Here is a 27,166-nt window from a genome sequence, read left to right as displayed (position 1 = left end):
CTATGTAATTTACAGAAGATATGTTAACACCAAGGGACTCCCATTTTCAGAATCAAAGTTCTCTGCCAAATTTCTTTGATTCCCTGGTTAAAGGCCACTGAATTTCTCATTAAGTTGTTCCAAAGGCAACTGATTTCTCCACAAGATAAAATTCAAAAACTACTGGCAAATTATGTTTGAGAGCTACTCGGTATCAATTTCACTTCATCATAAACATCACAAATATTAATAAGACCTGTTTTGTCTTCTGTTGCAAAGAAAAGAGATGAACCAAAAATCGATTTTAGTTACAGATTCTAAATTGCCAGACTAAACAACACACTGTTCATAAAGCATTAGATATTCTGAAACTTGCAAGAAACAGGTTTTGTTTTTATTCTTGCCCTTTGTATGTTTCTTTGGGTCTTTCAATAATCTGCCCCCTTTCTAAAGGGAAGAAAAGAGATAGGAAAAGCAGTTAAGTATATCGTCCTGTCTCAAGCACTAAGTACAGTGCTTTGAGAAGCAGCGTGGCCTAGTACACCACGGGCCTGGGAGTCAGAGGGATCTAGGTTCTAATCCCAGCTTCACCACTTGACTGCTGTATGACCTTGGGCAAGCCACTTCACTCCTCTGGGCCTCAGTTACCTCATCTGTAAACTGGGGATTTAAACTGTGAGCCCCATCGTAGACAGGGACTGTGTCCAATTCAATTTGCTTCTATCCACTCCAGTACAGTGCCTGGCACAAATTAAGTGCTTAACAGATATCCCAGCTCTGCAACTGGCCTGTTGTATGGTCTTGGGCAAGTCATTTAATCAATACATGGTACTCGTGAGCACTAACTGTGTGCAGGACCTCTGTATTTCAGGGTCCTCATCTGTAAAATGGGATACGGTATCTTGGCCTGGGAGCTCCATGAGGGACAGGATTGGTGTATATCTGATTCTCTTGTAGCTACCTTAATACTTAGCACATAGTAAGCACTTAATAATAAACACCATAATTATTACTCATTTAAGGGTCTTAAAGGGGCTATTCACTTAGCTCGGTATTAACCCTTTAGCACAGTCCCTTCTCTATTATGGCCAGACCCACAACTCAGGCCCTCCTGGTTGAAAAGAATGGAACTCTTAGAGGTCTCTCTAAGAAGCAGGTAGTGTATTCACGCCCCCCAGATGGCTACCGGTGTCAAGAGAGGTTCACCACTCCACTTCCTGCTGGCTGGTTCCTGAGAGCAGCTATCACCAGCTGTACCACCTCCCCAGCTACTTTAACGCTGGAGTCTACTTGGCCTACATCCTTTTATCGCTTGTGGGGAAAAGGGAACTCTGAAATTGGTCCCTCCAACCACACCTCTTTGGGGTGTGCCTGGGCCAGTACAGCTGGGGCCTTGCCTAGGCAGGGCAGTGCACTTCATCACATAAAGGCAATGCCTATTTGACTCAATTTACATGAAGCAATTTACCAGTGAGTCATTTCTCCAGGTGCTTCCTGGCAGGCTCTTTGGTGCACCTTCTGCATGACTTTACCCCTCTGCTAAATCCCCAAATTAGTAGTCGGTGTATTTAACAATTCTCGTATTTAGCCTGTCCCCAAATTGGACAATAACTATACAAAATGAGAGAATACCTAAAAGATCCCCCACATGGATCTAATATATGAATGATGCTGTACAGCAATATAATCCTCCTCCTTTCCAGCAGTGTTTCAAATAAAGATTTGTTTTATAGTCTCGCAAACCCTGCCTAATTGATCTTTAATACAGCAATAAGCACCCCATGATTACTTGATTAGGGTTTTTAAAACATCCTAAGCAGAGAAAATTTAACTCTTTGCTTCAAGGGATCCCCAAATTTCCATCAGAATTCCTCAGATGAGACATGGGCTCCAGATGACTTGGGCAGATGGGGCAAAAGCAGTTTCTGGAACTTCTCCGCCTGCCCTACCCTCCCTCTCCCCAGCCCCACAAGGCAATGGATTGCCATCATTTCCTGCTGTCTGAAAAGACAGCCAGCATTTGGTGGGGGGAATTAACAAAATACAGAGTTTTGTCATCCCAGCAGCAGACACTACAATGACTTTGCACTCTGATTTGCCAAGAAAGACAGCACGATTTTCCAGATTACTCAAGGGCAGAGGATGAGCTCCTTTCTCTGAGAATTATACAACTCAGATCACTCCCTCCTTTGCTTCCTTGCCTAGGGCAGAGTTAAGACAAGTATCTTGGGGAAAAGATGAAAAGGTGGGGAAAAGAGGAAAGGTATCAAAATTAACAGCATGCTTTTCCACTGAGAGAAAAGCATTTCATGGAGGACCTCCCTCTGTGGAATGAAAAAGCCCTGCCCCTGCAGAGGTTTGAGGCAGGCGCTGGCATTCAAACTACTCATACTATAAAGAAGGCAGAAGATGCCAGGACAGGAAACTGAAAATGCTGTTTGTTATCACAACCCACAACTATTTATTGAACAAGTTATGGAATTCAAATGTAAATGGTTTGTTGGGGGTGAAGAGAGGAGGAGTTCAGGACAGGAGGAATTTCAGAGAAAGCTGAAAGGAAGCCTTCCAGGAAAAAAACAAACGATGTTAAGAGGAATAATGTGGCTTTTCCTTTACTCTTACCCTACTGTCTTCTTTGGATTGGTGACTTGGATTTTCCCTCCATTTCAACTCAGAGTGGTCTTTGGGAAACTGTACTTTCTGCTCCCAATTTAAAAGAATGAACTTTCTCCATGTCCCTTGTTTCTTTGTCATCCTTCCTGCTTTATTCTTGATGCCTCCTTTTCAGCCTCACTACCTCTCTCCATTTTCTCCTCTCATCACCTCTCGACCCATTCACCCCTCCGCTCCTCTTTCTTTTTTATGGTATTTGTTACGTGCTTACTATGTTTCAAACACCTTTCTAAGCGCTGGTGTACATACAAGGTTATTAGATTGAACACAGTCCCTGTTCCACATGGGGCTTACACTTTCCTTCTGTAGGATTACTTTTCTCTCACCATCGGGGAGCTCTTGAACCTGGTTCACCTTGACAGAGTGTTTTCTTCTAGTTCAAATCACAAATCAGTAGGTTACAATCTAAGTCTTGCTTGTTGAATGGCATCAGAGTTTCAGTGGACAGTTTCAAAATGCTAAGACATAGTCCTTGTGTTATGAGGGATGGGCCTGAATTAGGGCCCCCAATCCAACAGACCACCGATTCCCCACATGAGCAAACCCTGCCCCTACCAAGTTTCCCCTAACATGCCCTAGTTCCGACACTCAGCCCAGTAAAACTCACCCTTAGATACCCCTCATCACTTTTCCTCAAAGTAGCCCTACCTAGGGGTGCTGAGGGAACCAACAACTTGCTTCCATCTTCTGCATCTCTCTCTGAGGGAGCTTTCCCCAGCTGTGCAGTGGGGTCAGATGATGAGTGTGGACACTGGTGGTGATGGGGTCTGGAGAAGCAGCATGGTGCAGTGGACAGAGCACGGACCTGGGATTCAGAAGGACATGGGTTCTAATCCTGGCTCTGCCACTTGTCTGCTCTGTGATCTTGGGCAAATCACTTCACTGGGCCTCAGTTACCTCATCTGTAAAATGGGGACTGAGACTGTGAGTTCCACAGCCCCAGTGCGACAGGGACTGTGCTCAACTCAACTGTGCTAGTACAGTGCCTGGCACATAGAAAGCGCTTAACAAATACCACAATTATTATTATTGATATTATTATTAATTCACCTTACCCATGCCTCCTCCTCCTCCCAACTTATACCTGTCAGCATCTGCTGAGGATGTGTGCCTGTCACAGGTGACAAAACAGCTTCATTTTAACCATTCCTATTTGTGGGTATTGTTGCTCATTCAGAGAACAGACCTAGTCATGGTAGAATGCACCTCAAAGGGGATGTGTAGTTCAGTTCACCAAACTGAAAATGTGTCATAACTAAAAATGCTCAAACACACCAAGGCCATCAACCAGGCCATGGGAATTTGGTTGCTAACTTGAGATTTCTGTAGTCTTGAAATATAACCGTTTCTGTGCTTGGATGTTTATGTCAAAGCCGTGCAAGGAGGAATTTCCAAGAGCTCGAGGACCATTGTGGCCTTGTGGAAAGAGCACAGGCCTGGGAGTCAGAAGATGTGGGTTCTAGTCCCAGCTATGCCATCTACCTACTGAGTGTCCTTGGGCAAGTCACTTAACTTCTTTGTGCCTCAGTTCCCGTATCTGCAAATTGGGGAATGAATATCTGCTCTCCCTCTTTGACTGTGAGCCCCATGTGGGACCTGATTATCTTGTATCTACCCCAACACTTAGTACAGTGCTTGGCATGTAGTAAGCACTTAAATACCACAATTATTTTTACAATTATCATCTCCAAATCTACACTATCACTCCAAGCCTCCCTCATTCATTCTGCAGTTTCCCGGTAATAACCTCAGTGGTCCAAACGAAAATCAAAATTGGGCTGTTTCTTCTAGGCATGCAGTCAGATGGGGAAGGGCACCTCGTCAGCTACAGACATCTCACCTCCTTCTCCTTGTTGAGCAACACCAACTGGCTGTCTGTAAGTATGCAGTACTTCCGCTCCCATTTTGCTGTTTCAGTGTAAGGTGACTGACCGCACGACAAGCGGTGGGTAGGTGGCCCTTTCACATCTGTAGTAGAGGATAAAAAAAGAGGAAAAGTCACAGGTCATTAATTTGCCTAATTAGCCAGCACTGGAAATTAAAGAATCTTCGGGGAAACCAATTACTTAGAGAGGCCTTGTGGAGAATTAATTTAAAGGCAAATTGAAAATTTTTAAGTTGCTTTAAAAAAATTCATTTGTTCAATTCAATCTGGAAAAACTGGCAGACTTCATTTGGGGGAACCCTGGGGCCAGGATGAGTTGAGGACTGAAGAATATTGGGCAGAATGTTAGCCCATTCCTGACCCACCATACACTGCTCTCGTTGCTCAGTGGTGCTCTAGAATGAAGGGACGGTATCTTCCTCATAATCCCCAAACCAGTACAGCTCCAAAAAAGAAAACATTCATTCATTCATTCATTCAATAGTATTTATTGAGCGCTTACTATGTGCAGAGCACTGTACTAAGCGCTTGGGATGAACAAGTCGGCAACAGATAGAGACAGTCCCTGCCGTTTGACGGGCTTACAGTCTAATCGGGGGAGACGGACAGACAAGAACAATGGCACTAAACAGCGTCAAGGGGAAGAACATCTCGTAAAAACAATGGCAACTAAATAGAATCAAGGCGATGTACAATTCATTAACAAAATAAATAGGGTAACGAAAATATATACAGTTGAGCGGACGAGTACAGTGCTGTGGGGATGGGAAGGGAGAGGTGGAGGAGCAGAGGGAAAAGGGGAAAATGAGGCTTTAGCTGCGGAGAGGTAAAGGGGGGATGGCAGAGGGAGTAGAGGGGGAAGAGGAGCTCAGTCTGGGAAGGCCTCTTGGAGGAGGTGATTTTTAAGTAAGGTTTTGAAGAGGGAAAGAGAATCAGTTTGGCGGAGGTGAGGAGGGAGGGCGTTCCAGGACCACGGGAGGACGTGACCCAGGGGTCGACGGCGGGATAGGCGAGACCGAGGGACGGCGAGGAGGTGGGCGGCAGAGGAGCGGAGCGTGCGGGGTGGGCGGTAGAAAGAGAGAAGGGAGGAGAGGTAGGAAGGGGCAAGGTGATGGAGAGCCTTGAAGCCTAGAGTGAGAGAAGAGACAGGAGAGAAGAGTAACGGGTAACAGATATTCCACTTTAAACAAGCCAGTCCCAACCCCATCTCCAGCTTTATGATCTTTGGGAAGTGTTGGTGTCCCAAAATACTTTGAAGAGAAACTTATGGGAAGGGTGATATGGAGAAGGGCCGAGAGAGAGAGGGGCTAAGACTGCCCTGCAGGCCTCAAGCCCAGGAGCTCCAGGTGCCGGTGTCTGTAGCCATCCAATGATCTTTCATTCATTCATTCAATAGTATTTACTGAGTGCTTACTATGTGCAGAACACTGTACTAAACGCTTGAAATGTACAAATCGGTAACAGATAGAGACAGTCCCTGCCCTTTGATGGACTTACAGCCTAATCGGGGGAGATGGACAGACAAGAACAATAGCAATAAATAGAATCAAGGGGATGAACATCTCATTAAAACAATAGCAAATAAATAGAATCAAGGAGATGTACATTTCATTAGCAAAATAAATAGGGTAATCTCCATCCAAGTCTATGGGTTCAGGGCTCTGCAAACTCTGGCCTTGGGGATCTTCAAGGAGACATGGCCCAAGGCAAAATAGTTCACTTGGAGTGGGTGAGTCCACCATGCCACCCAGTGAGAAGCAGTGGTCGGTCCCGGGTGAACTGCCCACATGTTGAGCCATGTCTCCAGTGGGGCTACTGAATGGAGGCAGAGGAAGTAGGTGAGTGCTTTCCCATGTCCTACTGCCCCTTACTTTTCTCCTCTTCTTTGCCCCTTTCCCTCTGACCCACTCCTCATTTCCTTCTCTCCTCCCAACCCCTCACTTGGGCTCTATCATTCATTCAATAGTATTTATTGAGCGCTTACTATGCGCAAAGCACTGTACTCATCTTCCCTTAAGTAGCCAGGCTTCTGGTCAAGGTGGCCAAGAAAGTTGTGGCAGCCTAGGGAATTAGAACCTAGAAAGGGGTTATTAATAATAATAACAATGTTGGTATTTAAGCGCTTACTATGTGCAGAGCACTGTTCTAAGCGCTAGGGTAGATATAGGGTAATCAGCTTGCCCCATGTGAGGCTCAAAGTCTTAACCCCTATTTTACAGATGAGGTAACAGGTACAGAGAAGTGACGTGACTTGCCCACAGTCACACAGCTGACAAGTGGCAGAGCCGGGATTCAAACCCATGACCTCTGACTCCCAAGCCCGTGCTTTTTCCACTGAGCCAAGACCTCAAGGTCAAAGAGGCACTAAGGGGACGGGAACTAGGGGTACTCAAAGCTCCAGCCCATGGGGAATATCTGTCCCAAATCGCTTGGGGGAAAAGCAGGGAAGCAGCGTGGCTCAGTGGAAAGAGCACAGGCTTGGGAGTCAGAGGTCATGAGTTTGAATCCCGCTCTGCCACTTGTCAGCTGTGTGACTGTGGGTAAGTCACAACTTCTCTGTGCCCCAGTTCCCTCATCTGTAAAATGGGGATGAAGATTGTGAGCCTCACGTGGGACAACCTGATTACCCTGTATCTAACCCAGTGCTTAGAGCAGTGTTCTGCACATAGTAAGCACTTAACAAATACCAAGATTATTAAAACCTAGTCATACTTAGACTATATATAGTATTACCACTAGAGGCCAGTAAATCCACACAGCACACACACAAAATCCTCTTCCATGCGGAACACAATATACAGAAACTAACATTTACATGGGTGCTCACCCTAACAAAAGTGCCTTCCAGCACCAAAGTAGAGCACCTGAAATATCCATTGATCCTTAGTACAGTAGATTCCACTTTTTCCATAAAATACCGAAAAAAAACCCCCAACCTTCTACCTTGAGCTGTTACTTTCAAAGCTCTGGTATGAATAGGCCAACCTTCATGGACCTTTGCAACGTGGAACAAAAGTTCATCATGAACACTCACTAAATCCATTAAGCCAGGCTTCTGTGACTATTCAATATACATATTAAAAGATCTTCAACCACCGGAGACCACATCCTTTCAGTAATCCACAGCAGGGATTATTTTAAATCTATTATTCATTCCTGTTTAGTAATTCTGCTGGAGTAAGTAGAGTTGAAATAACAGAATGGAAAACTTAAACACACATTTGTAAGTGGGAAAGGGAGTTCAATAATGAAAATGATTTGTCTGCTTAGCAACGGTCTTTCTGTGAGACTTCTAGCATCTCTACCTAATTTGGACTTTGAAGCACTTAGTACAGTGCTCTGTGCATAGGAAGCACTGAATAAATACAACTGAACGAATGAACCCTCTGAGGACATTTCTTGGGAGCTTCAAAATTTTATAAAATTATTATGACTAATCAGGAGGAGACATAGCAGGTATGGAAATCTGCTTGCCTGTACTCAATAACCATTACAGTTTCCCTTCTTTAAAAAAGGCAGCTGAATGCATCATTAGCTAACATTCTCCTGAAGCTTCTGTAATGTGGAGGATATGCTTACTTCATATATAAGTTTGGCGGGTGGGGGTGGGGTGAGTGGCAGATGACTACATTTCCAGCTGGGCCACTCACCTTAAGCAGGTCACATAATCTATTTGCTCCCAATAATAATAATAATTATGGCATTTGTTAAGCACTTACTATGTGCCAGGCACTGTACTAAGCGCTGGGGTGGATACAAGCAAATCAGGTTGGACACAGTCCCTGTCCCACATGGGGCTCAGTCTCAATCCTCATTTTGCAGATAACTAAGCACAGAGAAGTGAAAGGTCACATAGCAGACAAGTAGGGATTAAGACTGTGAGCCCCATGTGGGACAACCTGATTCCCCTATGTCTACCCCAGCGCTTAGAACAGTGCTCGGCACATAGTAAGCGCTTAACAAATAGCAACATTATTAAGTAGCAGAGCTGGGACCTTCTGACTCCCAAGCCTGTGCTCTGTCCACTATGTCATGCTGCTTCTCAATGTCCTGCCACTTGTAACCTGGGGGTGGGGAGACCAGAAAATATACCCATATTCCAAGGGAAATAAAAATGTAATGTCCTGAGATGTTTAGGCATAACTAAAGCTAAGTAATAGGGTGGGGGGGGGAACATTCAAAAATTATTTGGCATCTATATAGAATTTTCAAAATTCTTTGTCAATGTGAGCACATTCCACCATTCCACTCTTTCAGGCCCTATTTTTTGACTGGCACCGGGTAACTGGGACTCTGCTCCAGCCATTGCAAAAGACCCAGCATGTGTGTGAAATGGATTACCCAAAAGTGCCCACAGCATTTCTTTGTCAGGTTTGACAAATCTTATTCCATTGTCCATCATTAACATGCAAGATTCAAGATTCATTTACTCTTCTCACGGGTCTAAATGTCATGACTTATGTCTTATCAAAGGCTAAAATCATTTGAGTAACCTCTCAGAAGGAACCAAAGAAGAACTCTTCTCTGTGCATCCTCCCCTGCAACACTGAAGAAAAAACACTCAAGAAAACAGCACCGCTGCCTGCTTGTCTCAGTGTTTCATAGTGCTTGTTTGTTTCTATGTTTCTCTCTTCTCCCTCCCACCCCCACCTACAGCTCTGGAAAGTTCATCAGGCATATCTATAAATACCTACAATGCCCACTTTCTCTGGTGGCCAGAAATTTGTCTCACACTAGAAAGCTTCTCTAAGAATATTTATAATGGAAGAGTAAAGGGATTTGATTGGGAGTGGAGAGAGTTAAGATCCCATAATCACAACAGTGTGTAGGGGCATCGGCCATCAACTTGTGAGAGCACTTTCAATTTGTACAACAATTTAACTTTCTCCATTTTTTTTTCTTTTACAAAGTCTCCTCTGGCACTGAGACATGTGGAGAAACATTAGGTCCTACTATCCTAAGGAAGCCACACAGATCAGGAAATTTCTATGGAAGGAAAAAATGCCCTGGAGTATCATCAGTTCTCCATCAGCACTTTCACAATATCGACAAGCCTGTGTCTCCATCAACCTCAATGCCAACTATTTTTGTGGTGCTGGACATTTTTTCCCCCATTTACCTCCACGGCACCAGCTTACTGAATAGAGCTATGAATTGCAACAATTTTACGATTGCTGCCTTGCTTCTAAACACAGAACATCTCTTTCTGAATTTTAAAAAGTTCCTCTTCATTTTTCCTTGCCTGAATGAAACTTTAATTCCAACTAATTCAGAGAAGCAGCATGGTTTAGTGGAGAGAGCAAAGGCCTGGGAGTCAGGAGGACCTGAGTTTTAATCCTGACTTTGCCAAGTGCTTGCTGTGTGACCTTGGGCAGGTCACTTAACTTTCTGTGCTTCAGTTCCCTCAACTGTAAAATGGGGATTAAATACCTGTCCTCCCTCCTATTTAGACTGTGAGCCCCATGCAGGACAGGGACAGTGTCCGATATAATCAACTTGTACCTAACCCAGCATTTAGAACAGTGTTTGGTACTTAGTAAATGCTTACCAAATACTATGAAAATTCAAACTGAAAAAAGTATATTAAGTGATGGGTAAAGTGTAGGGATGGATTAATATAGGAAAAAGGGGTGAAAGGCAGTTTCAAACAACAAAGAGCTCTTTGAGGTGGCTCAAACTGCTGAACATAGATAAATCCTTTTTTTTTAATCTTTAATGGACTCCAACAGACGCCATGGACCAAGCCTCTACATTATTTCTCATATTATTAAAGGAGCATGAGTGGTTTTGATGCCAAATCTTACTTATCCTAGAAAGCTCATATGCTTCTAAGCCTTCTCTTGATTAGGGTCATAAACCTGGTTTGAATTGCAATAACTCTGGCTCTGAACTGAAATGAATAGCCCCAAATTTTCTCTGTCTTGAATATGTGGGATCCAAGGTCAATGTGCAAATGAATAAATGTTTGGAAACGGGGTCAGAATATGTGTAACTTTTTGTAATTTGTATTGATGTCTGTCTTCCCCCAACTAAACTGTAAGCTCAATGTGGCAAAGAATGTCACTGTTTATTGTTGTATTGTACTTTCCCAAGCACTTAGCACAATGCTCTGCACACAGTAAGTGCTCAATAAATACAATTGAATGAATGAATACCTGTCTAGCTATTTCAAACCCAATGTCTGTGCTAACAGTTACTACCACCTTAGAAATCATTGGTCATTGAGCTAGCTGGGTTAGGGCTTCTGAATGAGGTACGAGATATGAACCAACAAAATCTGGCTGGGCTGTGGTCTATGGTAGATGAAAGTTGTGTGAAAAAATGATTTATAACCTTGATAATAATGAACGTTCACCCCAAACCTGATATAAGTGTAAGAAGGCAAGATAGCGGACCAAGTGGTGTGCTGTGAAACCCTTTCATACAAGCCTGGCTGTATAAACGGCTGGCAAGGGAATTGCAGGGGACAAACCGCAAATGAGCTACAAAACTCAGGTGTAAAGGGGCTGGTTTCACCTAAACCTCCCCAGAATGTAAAAAGGCACTCTGGGAAGAGTTTGGCTCTCAGGCAATAGTACAAAAATTCCACTCCTCTCTGGATGAAGTAAAATTGTTCTCAGAGGAACTTTGGGAAAAGCTTCAGTTTATCTGGTGGGCTGCTCTGGATTCCTTCTTTCATTCATTCAATCACATTTATTGACCACTTCTGTTTGCAGAACACTATACTAAGCAGTTGGGAGAATACAACAATAAGCAGACACATTCGCTGTCCACAACCAGATTACAGTCTAGAGACAGGGAGACAGACATCAATATTATAAATAAATTACAGATATACACATAAAGTGCTGTGGGGCTGTGAGGGGAGAAGAACCAAGGGAACAAGTCAGGGCAAAGCAGAAGGGAGTGGAAAAAGAGGAAAGCAGGGGCTTAGTATGGGAAGGCCTCTTGGAGGAGACGCCTTCAGTAAGGCTTTGAAGTTGCGGGGAGTAATTGTCTGCCGGGTTTGAGGGAGGGAGGACATTCCAGGCCAGGGGCAGGATGTGGGATAGGGGTCAGCAGCAAGATAGGTGAGATCAAGGTACAGTAAGAAAATTAATAGTGGAGGAGCAAAGTGTGTGGGCTGGGTTGTAGGAGGAGACTAGAGAGTGTGCTTGCTGTTCCCCAAGAACCTGACAAAAAAAAGAGTTCCACCTGATGAGGTACTTCTCTCTTTATAAGCTATCCCTGGGGTAAAAAGGAAGCTAGCGTGAGCCAATCAGGTTACTTAGTCTAAAAGTGAGAAGCAGCATGGCATAATGGATAGGACACAGCCTTGGGAATCAGGACTTGGGTTCTAATCCCAGCTTCACCACTTGTCTGCTCTGTGACCTTGTGCAAGTCATTTGCCTTCTCTGTGCCTCAGTTACCTCACCTGTAAGACTGTGAACCCCATGTGGGACAAGGACTGTGTCCAACCTGATTAGCTTACATCTACCCCAGCACTTGGCTCAAGTAAAAACCTTTAGGTGCTCATGTGAATAAGCACAGGGTGAGTGGCTTTTGGTATTGAGGCAATTTAACTTTGCATTTGCAACCTCTAATACTCTGCAAACCTGAATCTGAACCTATCTGTTGGCTTTCTTTTCAATTTGTAATAGTTACTATACCTTGACTTTGGATGAGGTTCTGTTTGGGCCATGATTACTGAGGTTTCTACAGAAGTCTCAACAAGTTTCTGGCTGGAGTTTCTAAACCTACATTTCTCTTGGAATGCTTGGAAATATCAGAGGGTCACTTTTACTGCTAGTTTGATGTAATACAGACAAATGGCCCACAACTCAACCTCATGAAGCTTCTGCTTCTGAGGTTAACAGTTAGTGCTACCATCTGAACAACTTACATTTTCGTACTCTTGAGGATGAAGGTTTAAGTCGGGTTGGCTCTGTTCAAATAAGTCTCAATATAGCTTTTATATCTAAGGGTGGAAGTGAGCTAGCACAGACCAGAAGAGTAACTGTTAAAAAAAAAAAACCTGAAGCATTTAGTAAAAATGCACCATAGGGTTTAATAATGCTAAAGACAAATCACTGATTTCAATTTAATATACTTTGCCTTGTCAATCTCTAGGAAAAATATGTTCTCACACCCATTTTCACCTTTCATCTCTGCCGAGGGAAGTCATTTGCTCTGAATGTTAGCCTTGGAGTGCTACGCTGTTTCTGATCAAGTCTGTTGTGTGCAGTGTATGGCTTTAAGCACTTTACCACCCTAGGTGGTGCATACTTAAATGTCTTACCGAGTAAGTTGGTAGCCGGTCTAGGGATGGAAGTCTTACCCAGAAATTTGCTACATGAATGTCAAGAGTATGGTGGGAATGGGCAGAAATGGCAATATGACTCCGGGGGATGTGTGTGTGGAGTGAAGGGCGGTTGGGAGGTTGGGAGGAGGCGGTGCCTTCCACATGTAAAATTATCATTCACTAGGGAAACTCTAGATAAGTCATTTCATTACTTTGGTTTCTCATCTCCTGATGGAAACAATCACAGCAAATCAAGTGAAAAGTGTGATTTAGTGCCTTGCAACTAGTGTCTGTGATGCCTCTCCTCCTTTGCCACCTCAGCAAGTATAAGGGCTCAGGGTCCCCACATTCCTCTCCTAACCACTAGGGAAGAGAAAGAGAAGAGAAATGGGGGGGAAAAGGAGACTTCAGAGTGGAAAAAAAGGAAAAGTATTTTAGACTATGTAAAACAAAACAAGTAAATGCGATTAGAATTCAGAATATCTTCCCTGAATCTCATTTCCTTGCCCTATTTTCCCTCCCTACGGCATCACTTAGGCCTATGAGTCCATACCTACTAGGTACTTAGGTACTCATCCTACCCTCAAAGCCCTTATGCACGCATCTTTATACTAAATTTCTTCACCTACTTATAATTTATTTTAATGTCCGCCTCCCCGACTAGATTGTTAGCTCCTTGAGAGCAAGGATTGTATCTACTACCTACTGTATTTCCCAAGCTCTTAGTACAGTGCTCTGCACCAGAGAAAGGACTCAAAAAATACTGATTAGCTGATAGATAATTAACATTGGTAAGGAGCAAGATGCACCAAGGAAGTGTACCCAGCATTTGGGGGAGGGTGGAGGGAGTGGGGAGCTTACTGCCCTAAACCTAAAAATTTAAGACATAAAGGAAAACAGAGCCCAGATCTAATGGGTACAGGGAAGTCACCAAAGGAGACAAAGGACTTCAGGTCTTCAGTAGGCTCTGAATTGGGACACGAAACATAGTGAATTCCACTTTGTAGCAATCAACAATGTACCTACTGAGAAAGTACACAATTAGTTACATTACGCTAAATTACCTTCTCATGCCCCCAGTAGAAACCTTGTGGAGTTCTGCTGGATCCGAGAAATGCATGGAACAAAATATTCCTGAATTAGTGTGAAAGGCACATGTTTGTGCTTGTAAGCTCATTATGTAGGGAACGTGTCTGCTAATTCTGTTGAACTGTACTCTCCCAAGCACTTAGTAGAGTGCTCTGCACATAGTAAGTGCTCAGTAAATACAATTGATTGATAAGAGTCATGGGCGAGCCAGGTTAAAATGAGAAAAAGCAAACTGTAGTAACCTTGTGCATATATTTTTCCCATGACCTAGACTTATCTTGAAAAGTGTGAGATAGATAATAAGAAACTCAAGCCTCCAAAGATGGCAGTGGATGAAAACCCAGGTTCCCTTTTAGCTGTGGTCTTTCATTCCTCAGATTCCAGTGGAAAACCAAAGGCTGTTAAACATGAATCACCAAGGCCCTCTTTTGCCTACTCTTTCGGTTGGGCTTAGCATTACTTTCCAAATCAGCGCTCACCCATCCATTTCCCTCAAAACTGGCTGCTTTCTGCACTGGAAGGCAAGCAGCTGTCGGATGGTGAGAACTAGCTCTTTTATAGGAATGTGACCGGGGGTGGAAGAAAGAAGGGTAAAACAGTCTATCACTTCTAAGACATCAACTGTCATCTTTTTCGCAACTGGTTTCAGAACGATCTCCGGCATTCACTCCCAATATAAGAAAGCTAAAAGGGACAGACCGAGTATATTAAAACTGAAAAGTGATTGGCAGCATCCACCATCTTTAAAACTTGACTCTTATCACTGAGATGATTTAAAGTTAACAGACTTCAATTCTTGTTGTAAATATGTCTCAAGTACAAACCATTAGACTTACAAGGAATGCACAATGGATGGCATCTGTCCCCAGCAGGTATCACCTTTTGACCTCTCATTAGCCATCATCCAGATTCTCAAACTGCTAGGAATTCAGCTCTTCCCTGACATATCAGAGAGGTAACACTGTTTTTAGACTTTTCTCTAAAGTTGTGCCCATCACATTATGAAGATAAATACAGCAGAGAGATAGGGTTAATAGAAGTACTGGTGGCTTGTTTGGTAGTGAGGAAGTGAACCAGGAAAAAAATAAATAATCCTGCCAAATAAAATCAGCTGGCTTCCCCCAGGAAGCCTTCCCCAATTAATTCATGCCATAGCATTAACTCTACAGGTACCTTTAGTAATCATTCATTTAGCATTGCATATATTTTTATTTTTTGGGACATTCAAATTATAATTATCATGGTAGTAATAATAATAATAATAGTATTTGTTAAGTTCTTATTATGTGCCAAGCACTGTTTTAAACACTGGGGTAGATATAAGGTAATTAGAGGGGATACGGTCCCTGACCTAAATGGGGTTCACAATTTTTAATCCCCATTTTACAGATGAGGCAATTGAGGCCCAGATAAGTTAAGTAACTTGCCCAAGGTCACACAGCAGACAGTGGTGCCGGGATTAGAACCCAGGTCCTTCTGACTCCCAGGCCCCCGGGCTCTATCTACTAAGCCACAGTGCTTTCATCCTGATATATTTGCACTACTTCCCGCTATATCTTTGATCTCTTTCCTGCGCCCACAACTAGTAAATAATTTTATCTATCTTCATTATATTGTCAAGAATGTAGTGCTTCTATTTTACTCTCCCAAGCACTACCCTGCTTAGCTCAAAAGGCACACAACATTGACTGTACTGATCACCTGGGAAAATACAACAGAAAGAGGAGACATGATCTTAGCACTCAAGGACCTTACAATCTAGCAGGGGAAAGTAGACCTGCAACTGATTCCTCTCTGCCTGTCTTCTTCCCTTCCACCTCCTGCCTAAAGAGAAAAATGAAATTAATTTTTAAAAATTAGTACCTATCTTGGCATAATCAAATAAATCACATTTACTGAGCAATTACTGTGAGCAGAGCACTGTATTAGACGCAAAGAGATAGTTGAACTAAATCTATATCCTAGCTTAGGAAAGAGAAAAATCAAAGAAGAAAAGCAGCACTTGAATTACACGCCCACTTCTACCCTCACGTAGGAGTTTTAACTGTGGGTGAAACAGGGTACAAACCCTATCTCCAAGGAAGCTGACAGGAAGCTGCCTCCCACAGCGTCACTTGCTTCGCCGGGAGCTGCTTTCCCAAATCCAAGTCTACCTTTGCAACAGGAGTTGGAAAAATAATTTTGATGACGAGGTTGGATTTTCCCTTATTGGAAATGTCAGAGCAGGATTTGTAATTTAGTGGGAAAATTTTAAGCATCCCCTGCCATTCCCCTTCTCCTTCCCACTGTATTATTCTCCCCCCTGGGAGAGTGAGACACTTTCAAGCCCTTTGCTAAATTCATCCCTCTAGACTGTAAACTCATTATGGGGAAGGAAAGTATCTGCTAATCCTGCTGTATTGAATTCTCCCAAGCGCTTAGTACAGTGCCCTGCACATAGCAAGCCCTCAGTAAATACCATTGATTGATTTCATGCAGAAGGCTACTCTAAAAATACTCATCTGCCCAAAGGGTGGTAGCACTGTCTCCAGACCCCCAGAGATGCCCAACTCTGTGTAATGTTTCCCTATGTGAATCTTGTCCTGATTTATCACATACTAACATTTTTTTGGCAATCAGAGGTGGCGAGTAGCAGAGGACTTTTGCAGAAGGGGCATTTTATTCAGTTGGGATGAAACTGAAACCCAGAACTCATTTATCCAATTCCCTCCAAGAGCTTTAATTTACACCTTCTGAGGCAAAGGCTTTCGATGTTCCACATCTTCACCCTCAATACTGGATGTCACAGTTTGCAGCTAGACTTAAACTGCAAAGGCCCAGGTGCAAATGCTCCTCAGGTTTGTGATAAAGCATATACAAACCTCTTGGTGGAGACAGGCTACAATCTGAAGCCTGGCAATGTGTTAATGAAAGGCATCCCTCACTTCAGATTAATTTTAAAGACTAACTGGCAGATGCTGGGGGTGTCACATTGCTCTGTCAATCCAAATGACAGACTTCAAGTGAGTTCTAAAATAAGGCAACAGGCAACTGTTTCCCTGGTCAGAGACACTCAGATCCAGCTGAAAATTTGAGGAAAGATAAGGCAACTCAATCACCCAACAGTTGAACTTGAAATTCAGGGAACCCTCCTATTTCGCACTTTCTTCAGCCAAAAAAGTGAGGAGGTCCTCAGGGGCCAGGTTTAGGACTGGCCGATTAATTGGAACAGAGCTGACCTCCAGGAGCTTTTGGAAATGCTGCAAAACTGAAGCTCAAGGAGTAATTGATCCTCTTTTCATCTCTTTTCCTCCAAACTTTCAACAGGAGGGCCCCCGGGGCGCAATCAGACGGGTGTAAAATGAGGCAGAAAATTTGGGTGGGCGGCTTTTTCTTTTTTGGAGATGTCAAACTGCTCTCCTTGCATGGTATTCTGCTAAGTGCTACTGCTTTAAAAACCAGAAGCCGAGAGGAAAACACAATTAAGTCTGAATTCCTATGGGGTGTGCAGGTGCACTTCCCAAACAGCTCAACCTCCCAGGCAGGTCTGCAGACAAGAGACCCATTGTGTGGCTCTGTAAATCTCATGACGTCATCGAAACAGAAGCTCCAGTTGGTACAATAACAGTTTGTGTTTCCTAGGATACCCGGAACTTCAAATACCCTGCAGTTACAGAAAGCCGTGAACATGACCTTCTCCACCAAACTTTAAGAGTCCCCCCCCTTCTTTCTGCCACTATTTCAGAGTGGGCAAGATTGCTAGTTTTGCCTCAAAGTCACCATAGTAAAAATGTTTGGCAATATTTCCCAACTTTCCACATGGGACACTGGTAGTCTCAAAAACAGACTAACATAGGGGAGAGGATTAAGAGATTACATGTCCTCAAAGAGTTTCCCAAAGTGCAGTCCCATTTCCCTCCTCCGTTGACAAATAAAACTAGACAATATCATATATATATGAAGTATACATATTTCCGCTCATATTTGCAACTCTAATCCCAGATGGAGCTCCCTCTTACTAGCAAAGTTGTTCAGACTTTTCTTCTCATCTCATCTAAAAAAAAAAATGTTATTCCTCATTTCTTTCTCTAGGATGTAAATCCCTTTAATTTAAATTTGGTCCTAGGATTTGTCCTTTGACCTTTCCTTGTACAATTAGAAGATTAAAAAAATGCAACTTGGGGTAAATTGGATTTAAAATGAGAAATTTTAATATGCTTCCTCACAACTGCAGTTTTCAATGGGATGAAGTTATATGGCATCATATCTAGATAGCCTTTCGCAGGGGGGTTTTAAAAATAATTCCACCTAAAATTCGCTGAGAGGCCTATTTGATATGCAAGACTCAACATATCCACACTTCCCTTGAACTGGTTTCTTTTACATCAAATACTCCATCAAGTCTCTGCTGAGACACAGCACAATTTCAAAGTATTCTTGTTTTTTAGGGCAACACTAAGAGTCATCCATTCCAGTTTGGGTTAAGATTCTAAACTTGAGTTGTGGTTTCTGCAGGAGTCCCATTAAATGGGCTCAGCTTCTTCCCTGGGTGAGTGGGGGAAGGAGAAAAGGAAAGGAACATGTCTGTTGGGACAATACCTGGACCAAAGTGAAAGAGGAAGCCAAATGTTCTAAAGACTGGAGCTTGTGGACTGCTTGATACTCAACCTATGGGCAGAATGGATTGATTGACTGATACAGGTCATCCTTGAATCAGGAAAATGTGATGAGCCTTTGGCCAATCAGCTTCACATCTCTTCTCTCCTAAGGTAAAATCAACACAAGCTTTTTATATCTCTAATCTGTTAAGCTCTCCAGCACAAATGCATCCAAAGAGCTGAGAGGTTAAGTTTATAAAGAGTCTAGAATAAGTGTGATGAAGCCCTAGAGAACACTAACCAGACCACTAAATGGCACCTTGTTGCTGGGAGGAGAAGGAAGATTTATTTGCCAGAACATTATTAGGTCCAACATTCTAACCTTATTCCCAGGACATTTCAATGACTCAAACATATAGATGGGAACTTGTCTCTTTAGAGGAAAGAAATGAGGAAATCTCCCTCTTGATAGTCTTGTTCTAATAGACTCATTTGCGGAGCTAATCAGATAGTTCCTCCAAGCTCTAGTCTCCCAATTTTAGAACAGTTTAATATTCAGAGCCTTAAATTTTTAAATTTTTGCTGAGAAATTGCATTTTACACAGTCTGCTTCAGCCCAGTTTAAAAAAGAATTCAGTTGTTAGTCTTTTCCTTCTTCTTTGCTCTTCTGACTACATAAAATAGTCAGGTACTTAAATCTGGGTAAGGGAGAGAGAAGTGTCTAAGTTTTAATGGTCATCAAGTCAGAAACTCACAAAAAATCACTTGTATTGAGTAAAAAAGGCTTATAATAAGATGAAAGCAAAGCAAGACATATAAACGAAAGACACAAGACACTCTCGGGTTTTTCAGGTGCTGAAAAGGCTAAACAAATTCACCAGGTGCAAATAGGGAAATAAAACAGACTTAATCCTCTTAGGAAAAAATGATATATTCCAAAGTTTAGCACAGTCAGAGCAACCAACAGATTTCCTCAAAATCAGTTCTCTATTGACCCTAACCCAGATTTCATTCAATACTCTACAGAGGAGTGGGACTGGGTTTTGCTCTTTTGCCTCCTCAAATATCTTTACACAGGACAAATGAAGGAAGATTACTTTGTTCATGGAAAACCACAAGAAAAGCTATGAGTTGAATAGATTATGCCAAAGATACTTATCTATATCACTGAGTGAAACAGAAAATTAAATAAGACATTAAAAATAACGTTAAAACCCAACCAAAATAGACAGAACTTGACTCAGAAAGGACAGATAACATCCAATTTAAAAAAAATGCAAACCATATATTTAAGTCGGGAATGCAACTCTTTGGATCATCAGTCAAATGCAGATGCTCACAGTGCAGGGATGAAAGAAAATCCTTGAAGTCTATGATTTTGGCACACACTCAAAAAATAGAACTGAATTACACTTTATTTGTATAAGGATATTAAGCAGACCATAGAGTAAGAAGCATGTCTTTCGCTTTAGACAGTTGAGACCCTCACAGGTTGCTGGAAAACAGACAGGCAATTCCATTCACCTACGGACTATTAACTAAGACCAACCTACTCTATGGGAAGAAATCCCTTCTGCCAGTTGTAGGTTATAACTGTAACTTGGGCGTTTTCAACTACTTTGCTCAAAAGCTATGAATCTTTCTCACACTTAAAACCCCACAGAGTTAAAAGTGTCAAAGAGATTTAATTATCCACAGACTATTAAACCAAGGTAATCGTAGCTCAGGAGAAGCTCTGGAGACTTTCGGTTTAGTAGTATTTAGCTTTTCACTCATTCAATCGTATTTATTGAGGACTTACTGTGTGCAGAGCACTGTGTTAAGAGCTAGAAAAGTATAATTTGCCAACAGATAGAAACAATCCCTATCCAACAACGAATTCTCTTTGCCTCAGCAGCCAGTCAGCAACAAGTGAACCAGCATTTACAGAACTTGGGAGAAAAGCCTTTTTTTTGGTGGTGGTGGTGGGCTGGGGGCGGGAGGTATTTCCTGGGCAAAACTTACAAAATCAATAAGACATAGGTGGAAAGAGTCAGCATATGACTGTTGCTCCATTTCTTTACCTAATAAGGGCCGCAGATGGACTTTAAGTGAAGAATTTGGGAGGGGGGTGAAGAGAGCAACAGGAGGGAGGATTGAAGGGGTGGGACTAGCACCAATGGGAGTCAGGAGTTAATAATAATAATAATAATGATGGTAATAATGACAATAATAATAATGATATTTGTTTAAGCACTTATTATGTGCCAGACACTTTACTAAGTGCTGGGTTCCCGGGTGACCTGTTGGCTTGCAACAAGGTTAGCTTCGACAACATTGCACCTGGTGGTCAAATAATGTAGCCTATGAAAAGTGGAACAAACACTGAAGATTCTACAATGTTGCAGAAGAGATATTTGGAATCTTTTTATTGGAAAATCCTCTAATTATTCATTTTTTCCTCTTTTTGGTTTAGGATTCCAAGTCAAATATGACAGTCTTTGTTGTGAGGCTGGGGATGCTGAAACTTGTGTTGGTGCCTACTGAATTTGAATGGTCACAGTTTGAGCTGTACACTAGAGAAGCCAACTGAGAGAAGCACAAGAGACAGACAGGTTGTTGCAACAATATAAGGAAAGAATCAGAAATCCAGAGACTAATTGGAGATCCCTCCCTTCCCACCCCCTGCCCTCTGAAGCAGCAGGGAGTTGGAAAGCAAACAGAAATGCACCTGACTAGACAAACATAATAATTAAACGATGGAAGATTAACAGTGCAAATCTCAAATTCTGATCTGAAAGGGCTTCTGCTAGGTCACTGGGCCCATTGTTCCATCCATGGGACAGGATTTAGATCTTCTGAACGACTCCAAATTCTAAAATTTTGGCCTTGAGGTTCTCCAGGGATGGTGATTTCACAACCTTCCTTGTCAAGCATTTCCATTTCCTAACTATTATTGTTAAACTTTCTCCCACTAATATTTCACCTAAAGTTTCACTCCTGCAGGCCATAACTTTTTGTTCTGCCGTCACTGATTAGTGAGAAGGCTTCATCTCTGCCCTCTTTAATAACATCCTCCCCAGGCTCCAGAGCCAGGACTGCAGTCATTCTGTCTGCCGACACCCCAGCCGGCTAGGGAGGAGAGTATACTTTCCCTTTCTTCCTTTTAAAAGCCTACACATGGTTAAAGATATTAAAATACAGGCAGCATCGAATTTTACTTTCTCCATTAACAACCAGGACAATTTTATTTTCTCCTTTTAACAGCAATGCTCCTGTATCTCTAGGCTTTAAGAGCATCCCCTGGGTGTTGTCTGTGATATTTCACTCCCAAGACTGCCAAGTTTCAGGTTAGGCTTCTACTGGTTATACTAGAAGAATACTTTTAAACCTTTTCTGTTTCTGGTTGCTCCTAAAAATAACTTCATTTTTGGAGATGTATTAATATTTGTTTTTCTCAATAGGTACTTGAGTTTCTCCAGTCCCTCAAGGTAACCTAGGAGATGGAAATTGCTCCCTTTAATTCTCAGTCTCAAATATGATCCTTTTGGATGGCATTTCTTGAGCAGGTCTAGTAAAGTTTTGTTACTTTAGAGACAGTCAAGCCGAGGAACCACCACCACAGTGATTTTTGCTGGCTTACAAAATGTCTCAAATACGTTTCCGCAGCTTGGGAAAATATCCTTGTTGTGTAGGTTTTCTGGCCTTTTCTTTTTTTTTTGGCCCTCAAATGAGAACTGCCTCTCTCACATAGGATGAAATTTACAATAAGCTTCTTTCTACTCCAATTCAATATACAAACAGAAGTGGAGAGACACAAGTGTGAGTGCTAACTGCACAGGACATTCAAATAAAGACAGTTCTGTGCTGGGCTTTTTTTTTTTTTTTAAATTACTGATCCTTTAGAGAGACAATTCCATTTAAACATTCTAACCACACTTTAAAATACTTTGAACAGCTACATATTAGGGTAGGTGTTAGAATTGTGACGTACTGGAAAAGTTTACCAAAGGCAGATGTGCAATTGTCCCTTAGAAATTTTAGACTGAATTCACATTTGCCTTTCTGGAATGGTTCAGGTACAGGAACACCTAGAACCTGGAATTTGGGAAAGATTAAGTGATCATGGTATCTTTTGGCTGCCCCAATACTTATCATAGCAATTAAGTGGCTCTGACTCCAACCTTTTTTTGTTGACCAAAAAAGAAGCAAAATAAGCAAACTAGTCACAAAATCTGCAGTTTAATTAAAACTTTAAATTCCAAGATGAGAGAACAAATCTATGGCTGCTTCAGCAAGTATAATTTCATGTATCCTGATTTTATCTTCTAGTTCTATTTAAATAGCACATTAAGGATGCAAATTTAAAATACTCAGCCAGGAAACACAGAAGGGGATGTTTCAAAAGCAATGTCAACTCCCTGACATTGCCCTTCTGCAGTATTTCTAGTTAAGAACATAAAAAAACACTCAAAGCATATTCGATGAGGAGTTAAGGCCAATGTGAAAATGAGTTAGGTTTTTCCCTCAGGTAGCACCTTTCTTTCATATATCTGAAAGTGCTTTTTCAAGATTAACCACACTACCCCCCTTGAGATAGAGATATCAAGATTATCCTCATTTTGCAAAAGATATTTAGGCACAAAGAGGTGAAAATAGATGGTACCAAGAAAGTACAATGAGTCAGAAGCAGGCCCAGAAATAGAGCGTTCCACTCTTGACTCCCACCCTCACGCTGCAGACACCAGACCACAGTTAACCTTTGGGTTTACTGATGTGTAACCTTACAATTGCAACCATAACTCTACTGTTCTGGACTTGCCCTGATGTCCTTGTTGGTCATTCCTTAGCTTCAAACAATGGCCTGTGTGGCAAAAGATCTAATCTTCCTTCACCCACAGATGAAACTCACTGAGGCATCTTTGAGTACAAAGGCAATTATAAATATCATTATCCTATATCACATGATATGAGATACATACATTAAAGTAAATATTCCTACCTTCATATTTACCTAAACTTGAGGATACTTTTAGGTAGCACCATTGGATCAAAATGGCCACTGCAGTTGTGGCTCTGGAGTGTGGCTCAGTGGAAAGAGCATGGGCTTGGGAGTCAGAGGCCTTGGGTTCTAATCCTAGCTCCGCCACTTGTCAGCTGTGTGACTTTGGGCAAGTCACTTAACCTCTCTGTGCCTCAGTTACCTCATCTATAAATGGGATTGAGACTAAAAGCTGTATGTGGGACAACCTGATCACCTTGTATCCCCCCTCAGTGCTTAGAACAGTGTTTTGCACATAGTAAGCACTTAACAAATACCATCATCATCATCATTGTGTATGTATATATATATATATTTTAAAATGGTATTTAGGCATTTACTATATGCTATATACTATACTTAGTACAGTACTAAGCCATGGAATAGATACAAGCTAATCAGGTTGGACACCATTCATCCCACATAGGGCTCACAGTCTTAATCCCCATTTTACAGATGAGGAAATGGAGGCACAGAGAAGTAAAGTTACTTGCCCAAGGTCACAGAGCAGATAAGTGGTTGAGCTGAGATTAGAACTCATATCCTTCTGTCTCCAGGCCCATGTTCTATCCAGTAAGCCACACTGCTTCTCACTCTTGAGTAGTTCTCAAAAGAAAGGTGATTGGATACTGCCAGAACCATCAAGGTGCCTGTTACTTGGTTTAAAGATATGTCCTTGTGCCAACAGGTGGGGAAAATAAATTGTGGGAACTACAGTATGAAGAAGTATTTTGAAATCACAATAAAGCACAATCTTAGTCAACAAAGCAGCTGACAAGTCCCATTTGCACTGTGAGCCTCGTAGAGGATGGGGGCTACATTTGATCTATCTCATATATACCCCTGAGAGCTCAGCACAGTGCTCAACCCATAATGAGCACTTCAACATCATAACTAAACTAAGAAATAAAAAATTAGACATTGTAAAAAAAAATTTCACTACCAGAGATGGAGAAATATTATGGGACACTGGCTCTGGCAGAGTTGGAATTCCCAGGAAGACATTCTGTCAAGTTCCTTTTTGCTCAGGACCAAAATCGGTCTATAATTCCAGAGAGAGAATAAGCAAGGATTTTTCAGAAGCAAAGGTGTCCCACCTGGTGACCAATGAGAGCATCTGAACTGTAGTTGCCAGTCCAGTAAAGTGGAAAAGTAACCAAGTGCAAATCAGCCAGTTCTTCCACTCATCTCCTTCAGTAAAACATCTCCCTTCTCACAGTTTGGCCAAAAAAGCGAACGGCTTCTCAGTACCATCAACACAATGTACTGATTGACTGGAGTTCTCCAAAGCCTGTGTTCTGCACACAGCAAACAATCGAGCATGTACCCTGTGTTCTGCACACAGCAAACAATCGAGCATGTACGGCAGTACTCCTTGGAATGGAGTCCCTGGCTACTTAGAATTCAGCCCTTGTCACTTCAGTCCAGCTGGGCTCTCAGCATAGGTGCCCACTTGACAGGGGCAAGGACCCCACAGCTTTTCAAGCTGGACTCCCAAACCTGCTCATCCCAGGTCTGATAGACATAGGAGTTTCCATTCAGGGCTAAAAAGATCCAAAGGAGCAGGGATGGAAGCAAGCAGGGCCCAGGATATCCAATCTGCATGGGAAGTAGTGTGGCTCAATGGAAAGAGCCCGGGCTTGGGAGTCAGAGGTCATGGGTTCGAATACCAGCTCTGCCACTTGTCAGCTATGTGACTATGGGCAAGTCAGTTCACTTCTAGGTATAATCCCCAAAATGGGGATTAACTGTGAGCCTCACATGGGACAACCTGATTACCCTGTATCTACCCCAGCGCTTAGAACAGTGCTCTGCATATAGTAAGCGCTTAACAAATACCAACATTATTATTATTATTATTATGGGGCTTTCTAACTCAGCATATGAATGAAATACAAGACCCTAGTTATCACAGTGAAGTCTTTTTTTTTTTTTCTGATTGGAATCCCTCAGTACCCTGTGTCTGAGTAAAGTATTACTGACTTTTGCCCACTCTGATGGGACCGCTAATATCCATTTTGCAACCCAGAGGAATTCCCTCCCACTCTAGCTGCTACCCATCTTGGGAGACAATTTACAAGTAGTCATACATGTTCCATTAATGATTTCTTTTATCAAAATAGGACTCTTGAACCTCCATGGCCTAAGAGAAAGAGCTTGGTAGTTTCACTACAAGTCTGTGTGACCTTGGGCATGTCATTTGACTTCACTGTGCCTCAGTCTCCTTATCTGTAAAATGGAGATTAATGATGATGACTAAAGTATTTGTTAAGCGCTTATTATGTGTCAAGCACTTTTCTAAGCCCTGAGGGAAACACAAATGTACTAGGGCAAACACAGTCCCCGTCCAAAATGGGCTCACAGTTTAAGTACCAGGGAGATTAAATGCCTGTGCCCCTCATTCTGTGAGCCCCATGTAGGACAGGGACTGTGTCTGATCTGCATAAACTGTATCAACCCTGTGCTTAGTACAGCTCTTGGTACATAGTAAGCACTTAAATACTGCAATTATTATTATCCTGCAACCTTTTGGGAGGGGTGAGGGAAGAAACTCAAGCCATATGGGATGTGAGCCCCAAGCTAGCTCATGAACAGCTGCAAGATCTAAGGCTGGAACTAAGTTGGTAAAACTGAGCAGAACAAGGCCCGGAGATTCCACACCATTTCTGCACCTTGTCCTCCAACACTCCCAAACTGTGAGCTATGACTAATAAATGCACCCTGTCATGTGTTACTTAATATACCCCATCTCTATGTCTTGGCACTTCAATCACTCCTTCCATCTGAGTCTCTCAAAAGAAAGAAGGAAGAGAAAAAGACAGCCTAGCAGTTGAGTCACCAGAACCCCTGTGAGAGCTATCATTATTCCACTTTACAGATACCATATATTGCCCTAAGTTTCACTGCCCACAGTGTCAGATAGATTGATTTAATGTTCATGGAGCCCCTATGGTGTGCAAGGCACAAAACTGAGCATACTAAAGACCCTGCCTCTTTTCAGTTTAGCTCTACAAATAAAACCACATATGCTGACTCCCACTCCTGTGTTCATACCACTAGGTGCCACTTTTCTCCAAAACATCAAACCACATACGAAATACCCTATATTTTGTCCAAGATTACAGTTACATACAAAGCTTTTAAGTTCTAATTGAATATGGTACTCCCGGACTTCAAAACAACCTGACCCGTAATGTTAAATAAAATATTTGGGGGAAGCACTGCAAAATTCATATAGGATTTCCACTTTTAATAAGCTGCTTACCTAAAACATCAGATCCCTCTCCATTATAATAATGATATTTATTAAATGTTTACTAACCGTGAAACACTGTTCTAAACACTGGTGTAGATACAAGGTAATCAGGTTGGACCCAGTCCATATGGGACTTCACAATCTAAGTTGGAGGGAGAGGGAGAGAGGGTTTCAATTCCCATTTTGCAGATGAGGTAACTGAGGCACAGAAAAGTTAAGTGACTTGCATAAGGTTATACAGCAGGCAGGTGGCAGAGTTAGGACTAGAACATATGTCCTCTGTCTTTCAGACCTATGCTTTTTCCACTAGGCCACACTGCTTCCCCCTTTAGAGCCTCATGAGGATGAGGGACTATGTCTGGCTTGATTAAACTTGTACCTTACCCCAGCATTTAGTACAGTGCCT

General features: G+C 42.3%; 1 protein-coding gene across 6 annotated transcripts in view; it reads right to left on the bottom strand.

The window, feature by feature from the left end:
* The window catches only part of RASAL2 (RAS protein activator like 2), a 257,669-nt gene that overhangs the window by 122,349 nt on the left and 108,154 nt on the right, over positions 1–27,166 (bottom strand). For all 6 annotated transcript variants that reach the window (XM_029081343.1, XM_029081344.1, XM_007668924.4 and 3 more), the window contains exon 2: positions 4,493–4,620. In XM_029081343.1, the coding sequence (XP_028937176.1) occupies positions 4,493–4,620 (128 nt within the window). The remainder of the gene's footprint in view (positions 1–4,492; positions 4,621–27,166) is intronic.

Source organism: Ornithorhynchus anatinus, chromosome 16 (genome assembly GCF_004115215.2).
Source record: "Ornithorhynchus anatinus isolate Pmale09 chromosome 16, mOrnAna1.pri.v4, whole genome shotgun sequence".
Classification (NCBI taxonomy): domain Eukaryota; kingdom Metazoa; phylum Chordata; class Mammalia; order Monotremata; family Ornithorhynchidae; genus Ornithorhynchus; species Ornithorhynchus anatinus.
Note: the sequence above shows the minus strand (reverse complement) of the source record. Positions and strands in the feature narration are given on the sequence as shown.